General features: G+C 44.6%; 1 protein-coding gene across 20 annotated transcripts in view; it reads left to right on the top strand.

The window, feature by feature from the left end:
- MYO5B (myosin VB) overlaps positions 1 to 26834 on the top strand; it is a 337885-nt gene that overhangs the window by 132047 nt on the left and 179004 nt on the right. For 16 of the 20 annotated variants that reach the window (XM_081562009.1, XM_081562003.1, XM_081562010.1 and 13 more), the window contains 2 exons: positions 10331 to 10441; positions 22747 to 22918. In XM_081562009.1, coding sequence (XP_081418135.1) covers positions 10331 to 10441; positions 22747 to 22918 — 283 coding nt within the window. Of the gene's footprint in view, positions 1 to 9916; positions 10161 to 10330; positions 10442 to 22746; positions 22919 to 26834 lie in introns of those variants that run through there. The other 4 variants (XM_081562018.1, XM_081562008.1, XM_081562019.1 and 1 more) reach the window with 2 other exon arrangements.

The raw sequence follows: 26834 nt of genomic DNA, 5'->3' as shown, positions 1-26834 counted from the left end.
TCTGGCCGGGGGGCCTTGTAGCTTATGGGGGGACATGTCCCAGTTGAAGAATATTTACTGAATAGCCTCAAAGAAGAAGTGTTTAAATACAGGTGATGGGAAGGGCAGCATGCTTTATCCTGGGGAAGGAAGATTGGGAGCCAGCTGGAGTCCCGAATGTAAGTATGTAAGGTATTTAAATTCTAAGATAGATGATCTCTTAAAGACAAAGCAAGAGCAGAAGTTTTCCTCAGAAAAGAGTGGTTTCCTAATACATTCTCAGTTACTTCCTTTTGATCAGTGAAGTTCTGTTTGAGGAAGCTAGCTTAGCTGTAATGACTTTAGTCGGTGTTGGTTTTGGTTGCTGGGAGAGGTGTACTAATGGAACAGGGTTTAAATTTTTCATAAAATGAAAGCAAACATACTTAACTTTCCCTTGGTGAGTATTTCTAGGACTGTGACTTGCTAATAAGCATTGTGGTGAATGTAAACTATTTATAGACTGTTTTCTTTGGGGAAAACAATATAGTCGTCTTCGATTGTGGAGGTCAGGAGTATGTACCTGCTGGAAAGAGAAAAACAACTGCCCAATGATGGCTTCATATATGGATTTTAAAAGTTGAGATACTTCAAAGAGTTTAGGTGGAAATGAAGATGATGTGCTCTGGAAAACGGTCTTAAATGACTTAAAGATTTATAATATGACTATGGACTGTTTAATCACATACTAAATTGCCCTGTACAGGGAGAGTCCACAGTCTAGGAGCTGTAGTCAGGTTACTGGAAGTGAAATTCCAAAAAAGTTTTAGCTTCTTGATAGGATTCAGGCATATATTTAGCTGCATGAAATGTACTAGCTTTGAGTACATCTTTTCTGGATCCTTTAGTAGCAGGTTAAATGGATTTAACATTGCAGGCTTACAAAAGCAACTTGCCAGGCTCCCTGGTGGCTGAGCGGTAAAGAGTCCACCTGCCAGTGCAGGAGACACAGGTTTGATCCCTGGCCTGGGAGGATCCCAAGCCTCAGAGTGGCCAGGCCCAGGCACCACAACTGTTGAGCCTATGCTCTGGAGCCTGGGAACTGCAACAGCTAAGCCCCTGCACCACAGCTACTGAAGCCTGCGTGCCCTAGAGCCTATGCTTGGCAACAGGAGAAGCCACCGCAGTGAGAAGCCTGTGCACGTGTTCTGCTGGGAGTACTTGGCCGTGTCTGTGCTCTCTACAGGGAGTTCTCTGTGTCTCCATCCCAGGGCCCAAATTCCTGCCACAGTGACAATATCTACCGTGCTAGATGCTGTGCTAAATGTTCCATATACACGATGTCATTTAATCCCAACAGCAACTGTAATACCGAAGATATTTCTCTACTTTACAGATGAAGAAACTGGGCCTGTGATGAGGGTGGAGGCTAATGATAATCCCTGGTACCTGCAGCATCGCCTCCTGCTCACCTGTCTCCCATAGGGGTTGCCCAGCCAATGGGAAGGGAAGATACTCAGTGACATACTGATGGGGATGCTCCGACTTCAGACCCCAGACTTGGGGGACTAATCATCACCACTGGGTTCAGGGTGCAGTTCTTGTCTGGGTCCATGAACATGATCTTCAGACTTCAATAGACGTACAAAGGATTGTGGGAGGTTCTGCTCAGATGGGGTAAAAGGCCCAGTCTTTGTCCTCCAGATTCTTCAGATGCAAAAGAATGAAGTGTGACCCACTTCCTGCTACAAGGGCACTTGGGTAAGATATTGTCACCGTTCCTACAATGTGGCAGTCCCTTGCCAGGCTCCACACCCCTGGGGAAACTGCTCTTGCACTGGTGCTGAAATGAAGACACTGGCTCAGGGAAGTGTGTGGTCTTCCCTCCCCCTCCGAGAACTGTTGCTTTAGGAAGAGAAGTTTCAAAATGGACACCTACACCCACAGAGGACATCACTTGTGACATTTTGGAGAAGCACTTAGGTGTCTTCCCGACCTCACTAAAGAGCTGAGCTGTGAATAGCCCCATTTTTAAACAAGAGACATGTTTTTGGTGTAGAGGGTTTTGTAGTCTTTTAGCACCGTGGTTCTCCGCCTGCCCACTTGCACCTTGTAGCTGGACGTGGGCCCCAGGCGAGCTTGGGGGAGCAGCCTGCTGCCCTTTCACTGTGTGTGATCCTTCCTGCCTTGGGCGGCATCTGAGCTCCAGGTCTTGCCCCCCTGCCTTTCCGCCGCTGTGTTTTCCCTTGACGCCCCCGGCCTGCCCGCGGACTCACTGCGGGGCGGGGACGCAGTTGTTTGCTGGTGCTCCTCTCTGGGCTGGGTCTCCGGCGGGTCCTGTATGGAGAAACAGGGAGGCCTCTGTGCTCCTCGAGGGACGGAAGTTGACCAGCTTGGTCTTGCATCTTATCTAATGAGTTCTAGAACAAAATTCACGCCCTGAGTAAATCTGTTGCCTAGTTTCTCTGTTTTATCAAAAGGACTCCCCTCCCACTCACAACCAGCCCCGCTTCCAATCATAGAGCAGAGGTGTGAGTGCCTACTAACCGTGACATCACGTCAGTGCTGGGGTACAGCCGTGAATAAAGCCAGCAGTGTGCCCACTCTTTGTCCCCTAAACACGGTAGAAATGGACAGGTGGTTTATCTGGTCAATCACCAGCTTAGGCTGTGGGGTCCTCTCTCATCCATCCCCAGGAGTCTGTGCCCAGACTGCTTTGCTTCAAGTCAAGACTACATTGTGGCCAACACTTCGGTCTGATTCTTAACTCTAAGACTCCCTAGTGGTTTAACTTGACATATCATTATGAATGGGTATTTGCACTTTTTTCATGTGTAATTATAAGACACTTGGTACAAAATACATACTCAGCGGGACCTGGGTTGTTCTAAAACAGCCAGTACTCCTCCATGGAGGGCTGGGAAGTGGAGCCAGAGGAGAACTTCGAGTCTGAGATCTTCCTCTGGTTCTGCCCTGAGCTCAGCTCTTTGCTGTGAACTTTGACAAATTTGCCCAGTATATTTTACCCCCAAGTTTCTTCTTTATGAAATGTTAGTGCTAACCCTGCTCATATTATTTCAGTTTTAAAACTAAGATGAAATGACTGAATGACTTATATTAGTGTAAGATTCTGGAGGTGGCATGATTAATAATAATTCCATGGGGTGAATGTTTCAATGTTCCTATTCTCTTTTCCCTCAAGTCCACTTTGGCTCTGAGGCTCACTCTGAAACAGTGAATCTAACTCTGAAGGCATGGTCATCATTTAGAAAACTTAAAAAAAAAAAAAGTACAGTGCTTGAGTCCTACTCTCAGACTTAATCTTAATTATTCAAGTGTGGGACGTGGGCATTGGTTTTTGTTGTTTTTTTTTAAGATCTGCAGGTAATTCTTTAATGTCAGCCAGCGTTGAGAATCACTCCTCTCAGGGTTTGAGGCTGAAGTAGTCTAGACCCAGTTACTGATTTTGAGGTCACCTATGTGTGATGATTTGCAGGGCACCTAAAGATTCCTGGTAACATGGAACAACTTGGGTTGGTTTGCTTTCCCTAATCGCCTGTGGAATCCCGTGAGGATCCTGCCTGCTAGACGGCACAGTGCCTCACCATCGTCACTACTGCTTAATGCTTACAATAGCCATACTGTGGGATCTCCTCTAATTCTTAGGATGCTTCATGAGGTAGGGCCAATGTTTACCCACGTTGTACAGCTGAGAAAGCCAAGGCTCTGGCCTGTTCATCACCTCACCCAAGCTAATGAGTGGTGGCTGGAATTCAAAGCCAGGCTGTCTAGCTCTGGAGCCTGCACACTTAAGCACAATACTGCTAAGGACAGAGTAAAGGGATAAAGTAGGTGATTCAATGGTTAATCCCACTAGAGGACTGTAAGTAGAAAAAAGATGAGAGACCCTGTAAGTTAATGATTACTCCAAGAAAGCAGGTCTGCTTAACCACAAAACCAAGCAGGCTTGCTTAGCAACAAATCCATGCAACAGAAGCACGGGACATGCCCCCAAACAATAAAACAGTGGTGGCATGAGACCTACAGCGTGCCCAGTGAGCTCAGTAAGTTAAGATCCCTAGGGACACACTCTTTGCACACATTGAAGAAAAATCGTGGAACTAGCTTGATGATGTTGTTGTTGCTGTTTAGTGACCAAGTCGTTTCTGACTTTTTGCAACCCCATGAACTGTAGCCCAGCAGGCTCCTCTGTCCATGGAATTTTCCAGGCAAGAATACTGGAGTGGGTTGCCATTTCTTTCTCCAGGGGATCTTCCCGACCCAGGGATCAAACCTGCATCTCCTGTACTGGCAGGTGGATTCTTTACCTCTGAGTTTGACCTTGTAGGGACAAGAAAACTCCCCTGCTCAACCTGGAGGAGGAGCTGATGATGGAAGCATGACTTTACTCAAGAGAAACAGAGAAGCTCTCCCCCTCTCCACTTTTCCTTTGATTATAAAACTGTAGCCCTCTAAGTTCCCGGGGCATGGCACTCCTTCACCACTCACCCCCCAACCCTGCTCATAAGCCTCACAAGCGTCCTCTCTTGAGGATCACTTAGCTGTCACTTTGTCTGTTACTGAATTCTTTTCTGTGCTGAGACACAAAGGACTGTGGGACTGGAGCTCTTCAGAAACCCCCTAAACTACCCCAAACCATTTCAGAACTGTGCTGCATGATAATTGGTATTTATGGGTAAATACTGTACCCCTCTCAATACTGTATTCACATTTTTTTTTTGAGCAGATTAGTTTATTTATTAAAGATGCTGATTCCAACTTAATTCTCTGGGTGTGGGCCATACATTACATATAAAGCACTTTAAGAAGTCAAGCTCTGAACAAACTACAGCATTACTTTATTGCAATTGTTCTTCTGTGGTTTTATTTAAGCACTCAAATATTGCTAGTCTTAGAAAAGCTCTTTTTCATTTTTTTAACCTTCAGTTCAGTTTAGTTCAGTCGCTCAGTCGTGTCCGACTCTTTGCGACCCCATGAACTGCAGTACGCCAGGCCTCCCTGTCCATCACCAACTCCCGAAGCCTACCCAAACTCGTGTCCATTGAGTTGGTGATGCCATCAACCATCTCATCCTCTGTTGTCCCCTTCTCCTCCTGCCCTCAATCTTTCCCAGCATCAGGGTCTTTTCAAATGAGTCAGTTCTTTGCATCAGGTGGCCAAAGTATTGGAGTTTCAGCTTCAACATCAGTCCTTCCAATGAACACCCAGGACTGATCTCCTTTCAATGCACGTATTCACATTTTTGCTGGGGCTTTCTGCAGATGGTGCTTTCACTCAGGGTGAAGAATCCTCAGGCTGAAATTTCACATTCAACCACAGGCTAGTGGGGAGAGACCTCTGGGCAGATGAGGGTCTGTAGTGCCCTGCATATCAGTTACCAAAGCAAACTCCAAGGACCACTGATTTTTCAGACCTTCCTGCACACTGGGCACGTCTGGGGAGCTTTAAAAATCACTGCCTGGTTGCCCCCCTCCGGAGTGTGATGTAATTAGCCTGAGGGGCTGCCTGGCTGGAGATGCTGTAAAAGCTCCCCAGGTGATTCTCCTGTGCGACTAGGGTTGAGTACAGTTTTTGGAGGCAGCCAGTCCCTCCAATGTGAAGGAGCTACCTCTGTGCGGCCTGCAGAGATGGGGGAATGAACTTGGGCTTGGAGCACGTGTTCTAGGTACTAATGCATTTCATTTCACGGAGCATCTGCCTTCTCCGGGTGATACACAGGGTTCTTTCCAAAAGAAAAAGCAGTTTTTCTTTAACAACTAGGTCAGACATTATTATTGTATTTACTTTGATATGATGGAATTAAGCATTGTTCAAACAGCGTAGTGACAAACGGAGTAGTCCTATAATTGGGTTAGGTGAGGGCGCTTGTGTTCCCTACAATCTGCTGCCTCCACGAAAGCTGTAGAGGTTGGGTTTGTTGGAAGGAATTCCTTGAAGGTGAGAAAAAAATGAAAAGGCAGGACAGAACCTTGGTTCTAGGAAGTTTCTGTCTGGCTTATAGAAATGATGGCTTTCTGTTAAGAGAAGATATTTGATCTTACTGCTTTCCCAGAGGTGAGAAGCAAGTACCCCTGTCAGGAGAGAGGTGTACAGGATGCTGTTTGAGTCATGTGCAACCAAAACCGCTTTTGTTGTTTAAATTAGGGTGAAATTCATATCACACAAGATTAACTGTTAAGTGAACAGTTCAGTAGCATTTAGTACATTCATGAAGTTGTATGACCAGCTTGTCTATCTAGTTACCAAACCTTTTCACTGCTGCAAAGGAAACCCTTCCCTGACAAATTCTTTCCATCTCCACAGCTCAGATCACATCTGTCTTCCTCCCTCAAGGCCTTTTATTTTAAATTGAAGTATAGTTAATTTACAATAACGTCTTAGTTTCAGGTGTACAACAAAGTGATTTGATTATGTATATATGTGTGTCTATATCTATGTTGTTTTCCAACTTTCCATTATAGTTTATTACAAGATGTTGAGTATTGCTCTCTGTGCTATACAGTAAATCCTTGTTTATCGTATATGGCAGTGTGCATCTGTAAATCCCGGCCTCCCAGTTTATCCCTCTCCTCACTCCCCTTTGGGAACTGTACGTTTGTTTTCTGTGTCTGTGAGTCTATCTCTGTTTTGCAAAGAAACTCATTTGTACTGTTTTTAGATTCCACATGTATGTCCACTCAAGTCTCTCCACTGATTCCCGTCTCAGTAAACATTTCCGGAGCATCTCGTACGTGCTAGGGATACAAAGACGCCTGATGGTGTATCTGAGGGACATTGAAGTAGTAGGAAGAAACTGATGAGAAAGAAAACAATCTCAAAACCACGAAGAGAGTGGATGCGAGAAGCCCTGGTTGCCGCAGCCCAGCGTTGGGAAGGGCTGCCTCTGGAGGGCACAGGAAAGGGAGGGTTCAGTAGGGACACGGCACTGGAACTTGGACTCTGCCCCTGTGAACAGGGAGGAAGGGACATCGTAGGCTGAGGAAACGGTGTGCTCAAAGGTCGGGGGCAGCAAACCTTTTCTGTAACGGGCCAGAGGGCAAATAAGTTAGGTTTTGGGGGCCGTAGCCCCCAAATGTGACATACAGTGTCATAGCCGTCACTGATATGTGGAAGTAGCCGTGGGCAGCATTAAGTAGATCGTGTCGTGTTCCAATAAAACTTTATGGACACCAGAATCTGACACACAGTTTTCACATGTTAGCATGTGATTATCATTCTTTTGATTTTTTGTTTTTTTCTCAGCCATTTAACCACTAAAAGACCATTCTTAACTCATGGGTTGTATAAAAACAGTTGGCACACTGCATTCGGCCCAGGCTGTAGTCTGGCCTGTGTACCAAGGCAGGGAAGACTGAGGTCATATGCAGGGGCAAAACAGCAGGTGCTAGATGAGCCCATTCTTAGCCCTGGGTGTGAGATTATGCATCTCTGACAAGCTCCCAGGTAGTGGTGTGGTTGAGGTCCTCACTTGGAGTAGCAAGGAGCTGAAGTATTATTAGGGTCCCCTCATGCCTCTGATGCTGTGTTAGATTCTGTTGTTATTGTTCAGTTGCTAAGTTGTATCCAACTCTGTGACCCCGTGGACACCAGGCTTCTCTGTCCTCCACTATCTCCTGGAGTTTGCTCACATTCATGTCCTTTGGGTTGGTGATGCTCTCTAACCATCTCATCCTCTGTTGCCGCCTTCTCCTTTTGCCTTCAGTCTTTCCCAGCAGCAGAGTCTTTTCCAGTGAGTCGGCTCTTTACGTCATGTGGCCAAAGTATTGGAGCTTCAGCATCAGTCCTTCCAATGAGTATTCACGGTTGATTTCCTTTAGGATGGACTGGTTTGATCTTGCAGTCCAAGGGACTCTCAAGAGCCTTCTCCAGCACCACAATAAAAAAGCGTCTATTCTTTGGTGCTCAGTCAAAGATTCTGTGGGTATCGGAAAATGTAAACGAGAATTTTCCACCTACCAGGTGTTTTCATTCCACTTAGAGGAGATTTATGTAAGTGGAAAGGTAAAAGGACCCTCCCAGAGTAAGAATTAAACAGCAGAAGGGCCAGGCAGTGAGGTTCCCTGCTGCTGCGTATAGTCAGCTGTCCTGCGGGAGACACGCGGAGAGCAGGGTTAAGGTAGAGGAGCCCCCGTATGGGCTGTGGCTTCCAGTACCTCACCACATCTCACCACCTCCGCTCGCTCTCTGTTGGCATTTGCCCCTCCTGTCATTTGTCACTTTGTCTTCAGCCTTTCCCAGTGCTGTTTTACACTGAGTGGAGACTAGGCTGTGAGATAGAGGCTTTAGGGTGCACTGTCCTCCCTTAACTGGAGGGAGCATCCTGGCAGCCTCACTCAGGGGTGGGGGGTGTAGCGGGGCTCAGGAAAGTCCTGATGCTGGGGGACAGGAACTTAAAAGTCCCTGCAGCTGGATGGATGACGGACTTAAATGGCAGAGGAGGAGGTAAGTTAGAACACCCGAGGGAGGAGAAATATTGAAACACTCAGTTTTCTCTGGAGAAGTCTCCGAATTTTCTTCGTGTCCTATTCCACAGTACTCAGACGCTATAAAGCTCTATAGTATCTTCCTCTAAAGATACAGTAATATCTTGCTCTAGGCCAGGTTCAGAGGTGGAGAGAAGATTCTGTGAACTTGATTCATTGTAAAGCCAAAGACAGCTTTGGTTTTGTACCCAGAGCTGGGGTATCAATGATACAAATTGGTGGTTTGCTTTCCCATTAACTGTGTGTTCTGAGTTTCTTGCCTCATGACACTCACACCTTGATAGTGAATTAGAGACAAGTATAGCAGGGACTGGGGCTTGCTTTTTCAAAAGGCCATTGATCACCTGGAAGAGAATGCTGTATTAAAAAAAAAAAGCAAGACCCAAATCAAGCTGGCACCTGACTGGCCACAGGGAGCTTTGCTGTCTATCCATGAGGGAGGTGGGTGATGCTGACCCAGGCACACATTCTGGCTGGTCCTTGGTTTTAAGAGCTATTAGTTTCAGGTTTGCTAAAAGTATCCTGTGACATACATATATTTATATGTCATACATATATACATACAAGGCATACATATATATATAATACATATATATATATACACTTATGTATATACACACACATCTGTGTGTGCTTGCTCAGTCATGTCCGACTCTGTGATTCCATGGACTGTAGCCTGCCAGGCTCCTCAGTCCATGGAATTCTCAGGCACGAATGCTGGAGTGGGTTGCCATTTCCTATTCCAGGGAATCTTCCTGACCCAGGGATTGAAGCCATATCTCTTGCATCTCCTATATATATATATATATATATGTATGTATGTAAATGTGTGTGTGTGTGTGTGTGTGTATAATGAAGGGAGGGTATGTGCTCATGCACACAGCTTCTCAACCAAACAGGCCCCGTGGAAATCGCATGCCTGCGAGGCAAATACTGAGAGATGTGTCTGACGGATGGCAGGTGTGTGTTGCCGAAGGTGACATCACTGGGAGATCCAGATGCTGCCGTCCGGTGCGTCAGACCCTGCTTCTCCCGGCTGCACTTCACGCTCATCCTGGAGTTTTCAGGTCCCCTCAGACTTGGACTGCAGGGTCCAAGTGGCCCCAGACCTGGTCTTTTCCAAGGCTCCCAGGCGATTCTAACGTGCGGTCAGGGCCAGAGCCCCCGAGTGACATTGACAGTGCCTCCCACTCAGCGGGGACTGGCTGCATTCTTCCCCGCCCAGATCTGGGCAGCTTAATGACCTTGCGGATCCCCGATGCGGATGGTGGATGCGGATGGTGGCTGGGGGAGGATGGGTGAGATTTGGGGATATGTTCGTGGTTTAAAGAATGCACAGCTAAAATGAGATTGCTGACAACTCAGGAATATATTAACACAGTTTCAATTTGCTGACCACTTTCTTTCACTTCTGCAGAAAAGTAACTTTGACCCTGAATGCAAAATACCAAAGCAGAGATCCCCAGGCTCTGAGGACTAGCTATGCTATCTTGTTGGGTTTTGCCTGTGTCATTTTATTCTTTTGTTTGCAGTGCACTAGGCGCTCCCTCTGACATAGATATTTTGTAGCACCTTTTGAGATGGTGTAAAACTCTGGATAGAACAAAATGTAGGCTTGGCATTCCCTGGTAGAGTTAGAATTTCATTGATCTGTAATACTCTCACAGGATCTTGAAGGTGTCTTCTGTTACCAATCCAGTGAGTTATCATTTGTCTGTCATCCTGGTATTGGATCACCTTGTATCTTGAAATGAGAAGGGAGGAAAATGTGTAGAGATGGCTTTAAATGTTCTCCTGAGGGTCCCTCGTAGGGAGCACACCTGGAAGCTTCTCTTGTCATCTAAGCTTCTTTTGTGTTCCTCTTTCAGTACACGAGGGTCTGGATCCCTGACCCCGATGAAGTGTGGCGCTCCGCTGAATTAACCAAGGACTACAAGGAGGGGGACAAGGGCCTCCAGCTCCGACTGGAAGATGAAACTGTGAGTATAGCCCAGAGGGTGGGCGCGCCGGGCTCCGCGGAACGGGTGGGTGCTACACTGTAGCTAGAGCGTGTCCTGCACATTGGCGCGTCTGAGCTCCTGGCGTCCTTTTTTGTTGCTGTAGATGGCGCTGTATGTGCATGCTAGGTCGCTTCAGTCATGTCTAACTCTTTGTGACCCTATGGACTGTAGCCCGCCGGGCTCTTGGATCCATGGAATTCTCCAAGCAAGAATACTACCCACTCCACTGTTCTTGCCTGGTGAATCCCATGGACAGAGAAGACTGACAGGCTATAGTCCATAGGGTTGCAAAGAGTTTCGTGAACTGACTAGAGACAGTGATGTACGTGAAGGTCTAAACCACGAAGCTGCTGAACGGATGGCACAGTACACACACATGCCCATTGGTGGGCCCAGCTGAGAGATCCCGGGTGGCTGAGAGGAGAATCTTCCCAGTGGGGTGGGGGACACAGGAGCCTTCCCTCTGTGGGGATGAGGCACTGGTGGGAGGTGAGGGGGAGCCACTTACCCTAAGAGCCAGTACCTGGTCCAGTGGTTGGAGCACTGGCTCTGGATCCGGCCCGCCTGGGCCAGGATCCTGGCTCGGCCCTTGCTAGCTTTGTGCCCTTGTGCAAGTTAGCAGTTTTTATATGCCTGTTACTTTATCTGTGATGTGGGGTTGTCTAGGGTGCACATGAGAATAAAATGAGTTACTAGGAGGCAATACATAGGAGTCATGCCTGGCATGCGAGCACTGTTAGTAGCTCCAGTGAGAGTTTTTTAATTAGTTGATTTTCAGATCGTTTTGTTCAAAAGGAAACAAGGCCATCACCAGGAAATCCTATTTCTTCTACAAGGTCTCATTCCATTTTCCTTTTCGTGAGCCTCATGTCATTACCCCTCCCTGTGATGTGTGCACGTCACAGTTATTTGAAGACTTGCCAGTGCTGGTCATGGGGGGGTTATGGGTGATTGGTTGTGACTCTGCCATTGAGGGGAGCTCAGTGCTGGAGGGTGCAGAGGACGTGAACACAGAAATAAGGGAAAGACCTCCAGCAGATATAGTAGACCCGGAGGCAGTGGATGAGGCCAGGGAGGAAAGTGAGGAGGGAGCAGGCAGAGGCGGGGGTGTTGGGGGGGGGCGTGGAAGGGAGCCAGCATTGAAGACTCAGGCTGCAGTGGGCCAAGGGGAGTGGCTAAAGCCCCAAGGCCTCAGCGTCCCCTTTGGGTATGTGGAAGGAAGGGAGGCCAGTGCACCTGGAAGCCACCAGAGAAGGGGACAGATGGGGCACGAGGCTATGGAGGCAGGTCAGGGGTGCAGCGTTTACAGGGGGAGACCGGGAGACAGACTTGGAATCAAGTGGCCAGAAGAACTCAAGCTTTGGCCTTGGGCTGGGTCAGATCTGAGGGGCTGCAGAGTGGGTCTCGTTTGGAGGGGAGGCTGGGGCTCGGGTGGTCCTTGCCTGCCTCTGAGCTGCGGGAGTGCTGAAAGCTGGTCCCCTGTCACTCAGCCTCTGATCACTTACCGTTTTCCTGTTTTACCTTCTTCCGAGTTCTTTGCTCTTGTCTCTCTAAATAGTAACGACCTGCTTGAGAAAAGGACCTTGTCTGCTCTGGCTCACGTGTACCTGCAGTGGCTGGTGATTAACTCACTGATTAGTGGGGAGGTTGAACATTTTTCCCTTCCTAACTTCTCTTTCTATCAACTTTGAGCACATCGCTGGGTAAAACCGGGACAGCGAGTTGGTCAGTTTGTTAGGAGGTGTTTATACCAAAGCGTGCCTGCCTCCCTTTCCCCTTCCTCACGGGCAGACCTTGCCAGCCTCCTCCTGGTTTTGAGGTGAGAAGCAAAATTCCCGACAGATGGAATCATGTTTATCATGTTGAATAACTTCCCACCCCACTCCCCAAACAAAATAAAATTAGTTCACCCACATGAATGGCATATCTTCCACTCCAGCCGATTTCGTTTCAGTTGATCTTGTAAGTGGGTGGGTGTTTTTTGAGAGTCCTATGGAGGGAGGGCTGAACTGCCGTGTTGCTAAAACAGAGCGGATGCTAACTTCCCCAGCTGAGAGTGAATTCTGCCTGGCATAACTAATCCTGGCAGCTGCCCAGGACCCCTCTCCTGCCCCCTCCTCTGCTCCATGGCCATCAGCTATAATCAGAAGAGATGCCTAGGGCTGGAGATGAGCAGCTCTGGAGAAATAATGGGCTCTGAACTTCAGACTCTGTCCAGGTGGCTTGCGGGCTGTGGTTTGTCCACTGCTGGCTCTGAGCTATCATTAGGAGCGACTCAGCTGAGCTGTGGACCCGAGCTGGGAACGCAGAAGCTAGATGGATAGACTCCAAAGGTTTGAAGAATCTCCTCTGTAGCTGAAAGCATCTTTGATACACCAACCTGGCCAAAAACTGCACCCCGGAGTCTCTTTCCCCATCCCTCCTTCGCCGTCTGAAGTCTGGTAGTGTGGGTTTAACTGCAGCAGCAAAGGATGAAAATAAACTAGTTCTCTTCAAAAACAAGAATGTTTATAACCACTGGCTTCTACCTTAGCCATAAGCAACCCATGCATTCTGCTCTGTTCAAGGAAGTCAGCCCCCCACCCCACAGTTCCTCTAAGATGTTTCTTTTTCCCTCTTGCATGCCTGCTTGTTTGTTTATTTGGGTAAAATATGAAAAACATAGAATTTATCATGTCAACTGTTTTCAGTTCAGTTCAGTCGCGTCCGACTCTTTGCAACCCCATGGACTGCGGCACGCCAGGCCTCCCTGTCTATCACCAACTCCTGGAGTTTACCCAAACTCATGTCCGTTGAGTCGGTGAGGCCATCCAACCATCTCATCCTCTGTCATCCCCTTCTCCTCCTGCCTTCAATCTTTCCCAGCATCAGGGTCTTTTCAAACTGTTTTCAGTGCCATGAAATACCTACCCACTGTGCTGCCCCCATCACCACCATCCATCTCCAGAACTCTTCATCTTGCATAACTGAAACCCTGTACCCATTGAATACCGACTCCCTCTGCCCCCTCTCGCTGCAGTCCGCAGTCATCCCTATTCCACTTTCAGTCTCCAAGCTAGATTTTTCTAGGTACCCCACAGAGATGGAGTCATGGGACACGTGTCCTTTTATGTCTGGCTTGTTTCACTTCGCACAAAGTAAGATGTTTTCTGTTGACGCCAATGTGAAGATGGGAAACTTCTTAAGCGGAAAAAGAAAGAAAGTGAAGTCGCTCAGTCTTGTCCGACTCTTTGTGACCCTACGGACTGTAGCCCACCAGGCTCCTCTGTCCATGGGATTTTCCAGGCAAGAATACTGGAGTGGGTTGCCATTTCTTTCTCCAGGGGATCTTCCCAACCCAGGGACTGAACCTGAGTCTCCTGCATGGCAGGCAGATGCTTTACTGTCTGAGCCACCAGGGAAGCCCCTTAAGCAGAAAGGACCATGTCTTTTCTCTGTACAGTTGTGAAGGATGCAAGGTATCTAAGTGTGCCAATCCTTAGCATGGTACTCTGTTGAGACCGGAGAAAGCCCCTCAGTGTGTGCACATCTTGATGATACCTACAGCTTCCTCATTCTTGGCATGGCATGGACCTGTGCCCGGCCGACCTCCTCTCTCCTGCCCCACCTCCTCTACAAACTGCTCAGCCCCTGCCCTCTACTGGCAGGGAAAACTTTCCCCCTGTTGCCGTGGTTTCATGTTTAAATTCTGTTTTTCCGCCCGAGTTTGTATCCAGCGTCCAGAGCTATTTACTCTTAGTGTGCAAGGACCTGGCCTGTTTGTGAATGAGAGGAAGATGGGGAAACGTGAGCTTTAAGAAGACCAACATGCTCTACCTGCGTCTCTGCATGTTCAAGCCCACTAATGTTTGTGGGGCCAGAACAAGAGTAGGGATGTAGCCTACATCTGTTTAAATATGAGAAGCATGTTTTATCAGAATTATTTAGGTAAATCTGGCATTTCTGACTCTTGAAAAACAAAGCGTTTAGTATGTTACAATTAAGATGCTTGCAAGTCTACTGTTCGGTCTCTGTCTAGTTGCCAGTGGAAAGACTGCTGTCTTCCATTAGGCTTGTCATGCCCATGCCCACATATGCGCAGATTTAGGAGAAATGTGACTTGGTCAGTTTTGCAAGGTGGTCCTCATTTGTCAGGTTTGCAGTGGTTGCACATACTGTGCTAATTTGCGAGCACCTCTGGAGCCACGATTAGAATAGACAGAGAAGCAAGGAATTGGCTATTTGGCCCAACAGGGAAACGCTGTTTCATTATGTGAGGTTTTTTGGTTGGTTTTCTTGTGTTTGTGCTATCTGGAGGTAGGATTAATGAGCTAATTTGTCTTTCTTGTATTTAAATGTCTTTGCCGCCCAGTTCCTCCCCCCACTAGAGGCATTGTCTGTCTCTGACATCACGACCTTATAGCCTATGACCCTTCAAGGTGCCTGAACAGGTTTTATCTTATTTCAAGGGCACAGGGCAAGAGGTGCCCCAGGGTCTGATGGTGTTCGTCACAAGCGTGTGTGTTGAAGGTTGCAGCTCTCATGGTGTGAGCCCTGAACACTGATCCCAAATGACAGAGATTCCACGTGTTCTTTAATAAGCTTCTGTGTGCATTTGTCATGGTGGCGCCCTTTAAGATGCGGAGTCCAGGGAAGGGCCCCTCTTGCTCAGCTCTGAGGATGGTACAGATGTATTAGGATATTATCTTGAGGAAATAGCAAACATAGTTCTTCCAGTCAAGAAGTGACAGCCTCACAGAAGAGTGAAGACTGTTGTCCTTACACATCGGTGCATTCAGACCACACACCTTGAGAGTGCTCAGAGCTTGTGTAAACCCCGTGCAGATTAAACGTCGATTGTGTGTGCAGCTGGCAAAGCCACAGAGCTGAGAGTACCGGGTAATACTCCTCTGGTACCAGTAAAGCCTCTTAGTGCACATGACTTTATTTCTGTTTTCTTTTTGTTTTCCTGGTTTTTCCATTCTTTCTTACTTTCATATTGGTTTATGTGTCATCTAATACTGCTTCTCTTTATCTTTGTTTTGCACAATAATCCATGATTGAGACAGTATTACACTTTGGTTAGATGGAAAGAATAGTTATATTGTACAGATGCGAACAAACAATGGTTCTTTTAAGTGATAAAACAGTACATTGCATGTAAATATCTATTGGTAATATTTTTACCAGTACAGTTAGTTATTTTGTCTACAGTGGGTTTTATGTTTTTAGTGTATTTTATTATAAAATACATGTAACCTAAACTTTACTGTATTCACCATTTTTAAGAGTACAGCTCAGTGGCATTAAGTACATTCACATCTGGTACTTATTTATCAGCCACCTCTTCCCCTGCTGAATTCATGATCTTTTGTGTTAGCATATTTTGCGTAGCTGATTCTGCTTAGAGATCAGTGAAGCAGTGATTTTTGCCCCTAAGGGACATTTGGCACTGTCTGGAAACGTTTTTGGTTGTCATAACTGAGGAGGGAGGTTTGCTGTTGGCATCTAGTGACAGGTAGAGGTCAGGAATGTTGCTCAGAGGACCCTCTCCCAAAGAAACAACTATCAGTCCTAAATGAAAACAGTGCCAAAGTTGAGAAACTCTGGTTTAAGCCCGTAGAGACAATGGCCCTGAACTTGTCATTGCTGAAAGATACCATGTTAAAAGCTAAACTTTTATAACTGTATTCCAATGGAATGTGCTATCTTCGACTTCATGGTTTTGTGGTACTGTGATTTTTTTTTTTTTATAATTTAAACTCTTTAATTGCCTATTTTCATCTAAGGCTTTTTTCCTTTAGTTACTTGCATCACCATTCATTTATTATTCATTAATTAAAAACAATTATTAATGAGCAATTACTATATACCACCTTTGTGGTCTTGAGCCACTGAGATTTCAGGGTTAATTTGTTATTTCTTCATAACCTAACTGACCCTTCCTCACTAGCAAGTTCAAATGAGTCACATCGTATTTTATTTTTCAAGCAATTGCATGCTTGTGCTTGGGCCTGAGCTAAATGGTATGAGGGGAGGAATAAGAAGGTTCTTTTTAACAAACATGATCTTTTCGGAGACTGGAAAAGGTGGAAATACAAGACTTAAACACAGGACTATTACAGAATCAGACAGCAGGACATTCATTAAGTGAATGTTTTTTGTACTCATTTAGGACATAATGTTAAACGGCCTTTTAGTGTGTATTGAATGACCCTGGAGCCGAACACTTGCTATTACAGTGAGTGTAAGTGGATTCATGCCTTGAGGTCTCCTATTTTCTCTGCAGGACAGCTCACAAAGAGAACACAAAAGAGAACACCTCCACATCCACTGACCTAAGTTAAGTACTTTAGACCAATACAGTTGGAAGGGCCCTTAAAGATTATTGGGACCAGTCCTCTCATCTTACAGTTAGGGCAGCTGCTGTCTGTGGAAGTGAAGCAATGGGCTCAGCACAGCAGAACCACTGAGTTCAGTGGTTCTCAATTTTGGCTGCACAACAGAGACTCTTGAGGGTTTCTAAAAATTCTGCAAAGCCGCAGCACAGCCAGACAACTTAAATCAGAGTTTGGAGCTAGGACACAGCATAGCATCTTTTTGCAAGCTCCCCATGGGATTCCAAGGTGCAGGAAAGGTTGAGAACCACTGCTTTAGCTGACGGCGAGTATTTGCATACAAGGTTTAACTCCTAGTTGGGCTCATTTATATCAAAGGATGAGCCATGTGGCACCTCAGGGTTGCCTGCTGCTGACTTTATTTTCACCAGCTTTTCTTTCCTCTAGACCTTCTGGTTCTATGAATAAAGAACACTTTTTTCTCCTTCTCTACTGTATATGTTGACTAGTGACTCCAAATCTTTGTGTTGGGATTTGTCGTTTGAAGATGTTTTTATGTTCTCTTGCTGTGCTACCATGTAACATGGACATGAATCGAGGTATGGGAGAGGTCTTGAAAAGATCCAATGTTCATTCAACTGATATTTTTTTAAGCACCTACTAAGCATTATAAGGGCTTCCCTGGTTAGAGGGGCTTCCCAAGTGGCTCAGTGGTAAAGAATCCACCTGCCAGTGAAGGCAATGCGGGTTCAATCCCTGGGTCGGGAAGATCCCCTCGAGAAGGAAATGGCAACCCACTCCAGTATTTTAGCCTGGATAATCCCATGGACAGAGGAGCCTGGCGGACCCAGTCCATGGGGTTGCAAAAGGGTTGGACACAACTTAGCAACTGAACAACAACAAAGCATTATAGTATCACAGATCCACTGAGTTTAGAGCAATCTAGACCAATGCCCTCCAAGAGAACATTGTCCTACAATGGAGTGTTCTCTGTCTGTATTGTCCAGTATGGAGGTCACTAGCTACAGGTGGGCAGTGGGCCTTTGAAATGTGGCTAGTGTAAGAAACTGAAGTGTTCATTACATGTAGCTTTAATGAATTAAATTTAAATAGCCCTCCAATGGGAAGTCCAAGTCTAGGGTTAGGGTGTCTTCCTCTATCTTAAGTCTTATCCAGGTCCATTTGCTAGATGGAGACCGACGGGAGACCCCCACATGTTCCTGATTCCCAGCTCTTGGCCTTGAGAGGAGAAAGGCCACTCTTAAGTGGGTGACTGAGAATTAATCTCGGGAAAGGTGTTAAAATTCAGCCTCCTCTTTACCTCCAAAGCCCCAATTATTGTGCAGTGAAGTCTTTTTTTTGGGCCAGAAAGTTAATTGTCTCTGATCATGTCATAAACCCTTTGATTTCTAGTAAAACCATGTTAGCTGTAAATGTTCAACACTAGCAGCAGTGTTAGAATCAAATACCTGTTAAAGAAAAAAAGTGTTCTTACAGCTCTCATTCCCGTCCTCCCTCTGGATGTACACCCCCTAGAAGTCTATAGCTTTGAATGCTAAGCTTGCAGCTTCTACCTCTTTGCTGCACTCTGGGCATTTTTCCTCCTTATCAACTTTACTGTCACCAATGTGTTGAAAGCGTTAAATCGCTCAGTCATGTCCAGCTCTTTGCGATCCCATGGACTGTAGCCCACCTCTGTCCTCTGTCCATGGAATTCTCCAGGCAAGAATACTGGAGTGGGTAGCCATTCCCTTCCCATTGGCTTATTTTTTTGGACCACGTTTTCACAAAACTGCATGTGCATTTCCCTCCGTACACTTGGGTGCGAGTCGTCTGAGGGGAGATTCATCAGAGAAAAGATGAAACGGCAGCGTGTCTACCTCGGGGTTTAAAGACAGCGGGCTCAGGTCCCAGCTTTCTGATCTGACACATGAGGGCTTGGCTGGGGGAGCACTGTGGTTCTGCACCTGGCCATCCCCGTGTTGCTTACACAGGAGGTGGGGTGGAGAGCCATGAGGGAGAGAGAGAGAGAGCGGACAAGCTCCTGCTGGGGTGATGGACATCTCCATTTGGAAGTCTTTCGAATGGCTCCCGTGTGGAGGTCTGGTTAGTCCCAGTGATACCACCTACTCTGCTGGAGATAAAGTGGGCAAGGGAGCACCTCTTGAGTTGAATGAAGTAAAAATCGACTCTCTGCAGTCTCCATTGGCTCCTTGTTTCCCACCTTTTGGAAATCTTATCTGCATCTTCATGATAGTTGTTTGCTGACGTCCTGTATGGAGTAAGGTTAATGAGAATAAAAGAGGTTTTCACAGAAAGAAGGGAGCCTTGATTAATGTCTTTGTTTTACTTTATGAAATGTTTGTTTATTTTGGCCACACCAGGTCTTAGCTGCCTCTTAGCTGCAGCACGCAAGACCTTCACTGTGGTGTGAAGACTCTTATTTAAGGCATGCATGTGGGATCTAGTTCCCTGACTAGGGATCAAACCTGGGCCCACGGCATTGGGAGTGCAGTGTCTTACCCACTGGACCACCAAGGAAGTCCCAGATTTACATTTTTAAAAACCTTGTATGACTCAGGAAACTCAACCTGCAGCTCTGTAACAACCTAGAGGAGTGGGATGGGGTGGGTGGTGAGAGGGAGGTTCAAGAGGAAGGGGACATATGTATACATATGACAGATTCATATGGATATCACTTCATGGCAAATATATGGGGAACCAATGGAAACAGGGACAGATTTTATTTTCTTGGACTCCAAAATCACTGCAGAGGGTGACTACAGCCATGAAATTAAAAGATGCTTGTTCCTTCAAAGAAAAGCTATGACAAACCTAGACAGCATATTAAAAAGAAGAGACATTGTCAGCAAAGGTCTGTATAGTCAAAGCTATGGTTTTACCAGTAGTCTTCTATGGATGTGAGAGTTGGACCATAAAGAAGGCTGAGTGCCGAAGAATTGATGCTTCTGAACTGTGCTGTCAGAGAAGTCTCTTGAGAGTCCCTTGGACTGCAAGGAGAGCAAACCAGTTCATCCTAAAGGAAATCAACCCTGAATATTCACTGGAAGGACTAATACTGAAGCTGAAACTCCAATACTTTGGCCACTTGATGTGAAGAGCCGATTCATTAGTAAAGACCCTGATGCTGGGAAAGATTGAAAGCAGGAGGAAAAGGGGACGACAGGATGAGATGGTTGGATGGCATCACTAACTTAATGGACATGAGTTTGAGCAATCTCTGGGAGATAGTGAAGGACAGGGAAGCCTGCCTTCTGCAGTCCATGGGGTCACAAAGAGTCAGACACAACTGAACAACAAACAACAACAATACAATTCTGTAAAGCAATTATCCTTCAATTAAAAAATAAATTTAAAATAAAAATTCAATAACAGGAAACTGTACAAAAGAAAACCTCACTAACACAGATAACCATTGATATTTTGTGGGGATATTATTCCAGATAGACTTTTGCTATTTAGTCACTCAGTCGTGTCCAACTCTTTGCGGCCCCATGGACTGCAGCCCGCCAGACTCCTCTGTCCATGGGATTCCCCAGGCAAGAATACTGGAGTGGGTTGCCATTTCCTTCTCCAGATAGGCTTTAATATATAGTTTAAAATCAGTGGAATCCTATTACAGATTTCATTCTATAACTTGCCTTTTGTTAGATGCAGCAGAATGCTCTGGCAGCCGCCTGACTGTAAATATAAGTCTGTGTTGCACTGTGCTTTCATATTTATAGCTTCGGGAGTTGATATCTTTGATCATTTGTAAGATTGTCTCCTGGTGGCGAGGAAGAATATTTATGAGAAATTCTGATGAAGTGTTGCAGCTGCCCTCCAGAAGGTTAAATCAGTCTGAACCCTTTTGCCCACACCCTTCCTGGTTGAGGTCCTGTCAGTTTTTATACCTTTGCTTAGTTGATGGATAATGGCTCTAAATAATCTTTTATTTGCATCTCTGTCATTAATGGTGAAGCTGAGTAGCTTTTCATATATTATCCATTAATAATTCTTTGTGACTTGTATTCTGTGCGCAATTTTCTGTTGGGGTATTGGTTTTCTTTTTCATTTCTTATAACTCTTCGATTATTAAGAATGTTAGTTCCATTAAATAATACAGAATAACTGTCCCCTTCTCTCAATTTACTCTGCACATGGTGTGTTTTTTAAGCGCTTCCCTGGTGATGCTAGTGGTAAAGAACCTGCCTGCCAATGCAGGAGACATAGCAGACGTGGGTTCAATCCCTGGTTGGGAAGATCCCCTGGAGGAGGGCATGGCAACCCTCTCCAGTATTCTTGCTGGGAGAACCCCATGGACAGAGGAGCCTGGCAGGCTATGGTCCATAGGATTGCAAAGAGGGGGACATGACTGAAGCGACTTAGCCTAGCCTATGGTGTGTTTTATGATGGTTTTAAAGTTTTAGATTGTAGTCAATTTAATGAATAGTTTCCTTCATTGTTCTGGCTTTTGTATTACCCTTTAAAGGTACTTCCTTTCAAAGCTTTTGTGAAAATTTACCCACACTTTCTTATTGGTTTTATTTTTCTTTTTGATTTTAATTTTTATTTTTTTCCCCATCTAACATTTATTTAATATGGGGAAAAAAGGAACATTGACTCAATTTTTTTCCTAAATGTCTACAAGTTTACCTCCTACTACAGAAAAATCCCTTTTGTCCATTTATTTGCTATTTTAACGTTATGGATAAATTTTACCCATATGTGCTGGCATTTATTTCTGGATCTGCTGTTATGTTTCATTTATCTCCTCTTTTAACACCATTAGTACTTTAATTTAAGCCAATATCATAGTAGCTTTAATAATGTACCTTAGTATCTGGTAGTACAAGTCTCAAAGTGGGGCAGGAGAGAACACTGATATTCATATTATTTTAGAAATTAACTGTTATCCCAGTAATTGAGGCTATGTCTATAGACTTCCCTGAAAGACTTGTAAAGAATAGTGATTCTTAAAATGTAATTCATAGACCACCTGTATCAGAAGTACATGGGGATATTTAACAATTGATATTCCTGAATCCCACCCAAGACCTCCTGAAAATAAGCTGTGTTGAGGAAACTCTTTTTACAACCTCTCAGATTATTTTTAAGAACACCGTAGGAACTTAACACTCTGATAAAACATGGTAAGCAGCAGCCAAGTTCCTCCTGTTTAAATGTTAAAGAACACTTCCTTTTATGAACTACATCTTTGTATTGTTTACATGTGTACGTGTGTGCATGTAATCAGTTAAACATCCTGTCCCTAAATGTATTTTGAATATTTATGTAGTCCAAGTGCTGTGTATGCCAAGAGTACAAGGATGACACCTTGTATTTGAGATTTGACCTTCAGATGTAAACAATCATACGTCCCTAATTGCACACACACACACGCATACCCATCAAACTTCTATTATACTTTAGATCAAAGTAAAGTTACTGCCCTAAAATAGTTCGCAGTTAGGTTGGGAAAAAAACATGTGAACAACTTGAATGAAATTCATGGAGAGCAGTTGGCTAGTTGCAAGATGATAAACAAAGAGAAGGAGTTGGATGATGGGAGAAAGGGTAAAGAAGCACCAGCATTAAATGGGGCAAACCAAAGAAGCTTTCCTGCATGGGAGAAAGACCAGCACTCCTATTGCAATAGAATTAAAGCCTCAGTAAGTATTTTTGCATTGAGAAGCAGAAGAACAACTTATTAAATCTACCCGTGCTTCCTGAATTTCTCATGCCGTTCACTTGATACACTGGGATTATGTTTTCTGAAAATTTTCTATCTGGACTGGTCTCTTATGGCAACACAGTTATTTTTGTTCAACTTGCTTCCTTTAAAACATTTATCTTCATTTATGATCATATTGGGGTAGTGATCCTAGCTGACGAGACCAGACATTGAATACAGGCTACAAGATTCACGACTGTGCCTTTTTGTGTCTGTCACTTGCCTTTCCTTAGATTCAGGAGTACCCCATCGATGTCCAAAACAACCAACTTCCCTTCCTGCGGAATCCAGATATCCTGGTGGGAGAAAATGACCTAACTGCCCTTAGCTATCTCCATGAGCCTGCAGTTTTGCATAATTTAAAGGTCCGCTTCCTGGAGTCCAACCATATCTACACTTACTGTGGTAAGTAGGGGGTATCTGTTGGCTGTGTGTGTTTGAAAGTGGTTCCAGTCTTTAGACTTTACGTGTTAAACTCCAATGGTTAAGAATCCTACTTTCAGTCTCATATATATTAATAAGTACCTCTCACTTGAAAGTTTGCAATTAGTTAAATGTGGCTTAGTTAGGCTGCCATACATCTGTTTGGAAGGATTGGGGTTAAAGCTCAACCAGGGAAGAAATGGGCCACACCATGTGGCTTGATGGCTCAGGCGCAGCCCTGGAGTCAGTAGGAAGGCAGTAAATCCATCCCAGGGTCTTGGCTCAGGCCTCTGCTCCCTCTGCTGAGTGCACTGCTGCAAGTGTATGGCAGGCTTGGTTTTTGGTTTTTTTTAAATTTTATATCAGAGTATAGATGATTAACAGTGTTGTGTTAGTTTCAGGTATACAGCAGAGTGATTCAGTTATTACATATGAACTGTGAAAGTTGCTCAGTTGTGTCTGACTCTTTGCTACCCCATGGACCAGTCCATGGAGTTCTCCAGGCCAGAATACTGGAGTGGGTAGCCCTTCCCTTTTCCAGGGATCTTCCCAACCCAGGGATCGAACCCAGGTCTCCTGCATTGCAGGCAGATTCTTTACCAGCTGAGCCACCAGGGAAGCCCCAGTTATATCAGTTATATGTATGTGAAGTTGCTTAGTCGTGTCCAACTCTTTGCGATCCCATGGACTGTAGCCTACCAGGCTTCTCCATCCATGGAATTTTCAGGCAAGAGTACTGGAGTGGGTTGCCATTTCCTTCTCCAGGGGATCTTCCCGACCCAGGGATTGAACCCAGGTCTCCCACATTGCAGGCAGATGCTTTACTGTCTGAGCCACCAGGGAAGCCCCAGTTATATCAATAATATGTATACCTGTATCTAGTTTCAAATTCTTTTCCCGTTTAGATTGTTATATAATATTGAACAGAGTTCCCTGTGCTATATATTCAGTAAGTCCTTGTTGGTTATCCGTTTTGGTTATAGCATGTGTATATGTTGATCCCAAACTACCTAACTACCTATACTAGCCTTACCCCCTGGTAACCTTAAGTTTGTTCCCTAAGTCTGTTTCACAAATAAGTTCATTTGTATACTTCTTTCCACATTCTGTTCATAAGCAATATCATATAATATTTGTCTTTGTCTGACCTACTTCACTCAATATGACAATTTCTAGGTCCATCCATGTTGCTGCAAATATCATTATTTCATTCTTTTTAATGGCTGCATAATATTCCATCATAACACTAATATTCCATTGTTTAATGTACCATAGTTTATCCATTCACCTATTGTAGACCATGTTAGTTGCTTCTAAGTTTGGCAATTATGAATATGCTGCTGCTGCTAAGTCACTTCAGTCGTGTCTGACTCTGTGCGACCCCATAGACGGCAGCCCACCAGGCTCCGCCGTCCCTGGGATTCTCCAGGCAAGAACACTGGAGTGCGTTGCCATTTCCTTCTCCAGTGCATAAAAGTGAAAAGTGAAAGTGAAGTCGCTCAGTCGTGTCCGACTCTTAATGACTCCATGGACTGCAGCCTGCCAGGCTCCTCCGTCCATGGGATTTTCGAGGCAAAAGAGTACTGGAGTGGGGTGCCATTGCCTTCTCCAATTATGGATATAGCTGTTACAAACATCCATGTACAAGTTTTTGTGTGAATATGTTTTCTATTCCTTTGGATAAATACCAATGAGTATGATTATTTGATCATATGATAAGACTATGTTTAGTTTCATAAGAAACTTCCAAAGTGGCTGTGCCCTTTTGCATTGCCACCAGCGATGAAATAAGAGTTTCCTTTGCTCCTCATCCTCACCACATTTGGCGTTACCAGTGTTCTGGATTTTGGCTGTGCTAACAGGGGTGTAGTATTATCTCACTGGTGTCTTGATTGGCATTTCCCCAATGACTTACGGTGTGGAGCATCTTCTTTCCATGCTTGTTTGCCATCCCTGTATCTTCTTTGGTGAGGTGTTTGTCTAGGTCTTTTGCCTGTTTTTTAATCAGATGGTTCATTTGCTTATTGTTAGATTTTAAGAGTTCTCTGTATATTTAGAATTCCATGGACTGTATAGTCTATGGGGTCGCAGAGTAGGACAGGACTGAGTGACTTTCACTTTTTTCACTTGTATATTTTGGGTAGCAGTCCTTTATCACATGTGTCTATAGTTTGTCTTCCCATTCTCTTGACTGTGCTTCTGCACCAGACACCAGAAGGGAGCACAGTGGCAGAGCTCTCCCATCCTGGCAGTGACCCTTTCCATTCCTGCCTTCTCTTCCCCAAAGGACTGGAAATGTTCACATTTTTTATACGTGTCCATGGTTCCCTTGAGATCCAGAATGTTCTGTATGTGAAAGGAAAAGGCATACATTTGTCTTATCTTCAGCATTGAATTGTTGGTTTTTTGTTTTTGTTTTTTTTTTGACTCTTTTCACTTTCTCAAATATCAGTTTACCTTGTCCTTCTATAAAAGATCTGAAGGGTTAAAGGACTTTATAACTCTTCATTCAATGTGTATTTACTGAGTCCATCTTCACATTGTGTCCTTTTGGGAATGCAGGATGGAAAAAATAGTGAAATGAAAGATAATACATGATATAATATGATGTGAGATAATAAAAAATAGCTGACACTCAGTGCTTACTATGCAAGATGCTGGTCTGAATTGCTCTCTATGAAGCATTTTATCCTCAGGATAACCAGGGAAATGCAATTATCATCCCCATTTTGCAGTCCATGAAGCTAAGACACTCAGAAGTTAAGGAATTGGCAAAGTCACACAGTTAATAATTGAGCCAAGATTTGACATTAAGATGTGTAAATCGTATTTCCCATTCACAAGTTGTTTGTATTTTAGTTAAGACAACCCATATACAAATGAGAAATTTAACAGTCCCTTTTGAAGATTTTAGTTTTGAGATTTTTTTTTAAGCCTAACACCTCTTGGCAGGGTTAAGTGTCCTCTTTTTCTGATCCTGCAGCACTTGGTACATGTCTGTTTATGAATTCAGCTTGTTGAGCGTTTGTGTGTCTGCATGTGTTTGTGTGTGCACCCACGCACGTGTGCTTATTCCATGCTCCAGGGTGTCTGAAGAGAGCCCTGAGCTGTCCCCCTTTTCTCCATTAGGGCCTAGCAGAGTGCTTGATAAACACAGATACATCTTGATTTAGTTGAGTGACTGGTTAAGATTCATCCTGTTCATCTTCTCTTCTTTTAGTTTTCATGTAAATGAACAGGGACCTTTAAAACTCATGTCAGTATACTACCCAAGACAATCTACAGATTCAGTACAACCCCTATCAAATTACTAATGGCATTTTTCACAGAACTAGAACAAAAAATCTTAAAATTTGTATGAAGTCACAAAAGACCCAGAATAGCAAAGGGAATCTTAAGAAAGAAAAATGGAGCTGGAGGAATCAGTCTTTCTGATTTCAGACTATACTATAAAGCTGCAGTCATCAAAATAGTATGGAACTAGCACAAAAATAGAAATATAGATCAATGGAATAGGATGGAAAGCCCAGAAATAAACTCATGCACCTGTGGTCAATTAATCTATGACAAAGGAGACAAGACTCACAATATTAGAAAAGCAGTCTCTTCAACAAGAAGTGCTGGGAAAACTGGACAGCTACATGTAAAAAAATAAAAACTAGATTATTCTTTAACATCACACACACAAAAATAAGCTTAAAATGGATTAAAGACCTAAATGTGAGACCAGACATAAAACTCCTAGAGGAAAACATAGGCAAAACACTCTCAGATGTAAATCGCAACAATATCTTTTTCAATTCATCTCCCAGAATAATGGAAATAAAAACAAAAATAAACAAATGGGACCTACTTAAACTAAAGAAGCTTTTACATACCAAAGGAAACAGTCAACAAA

Source organism: Giraffa tippelskirchi, chromosome 14, assembly GCF_054371585.1.
Source record: "Giraffa tippelskirchi isolate mGirTip1 chromosome 14, T2T-mGirTip1v1.2.pri, whole genome shotgun sequence".
Lineage (NCBI taxonomy): Eukaryota > Metazoa > Chordata > Mammalia > Artiodactyla > Giraffidae > Giraffa > Giraffa tippelskirchi.
The sequence above is the reverse complement of the archived record's forward strand: the minus strand, read 5'-3'. Positions and strand labels throughout refer to the sequence as shown.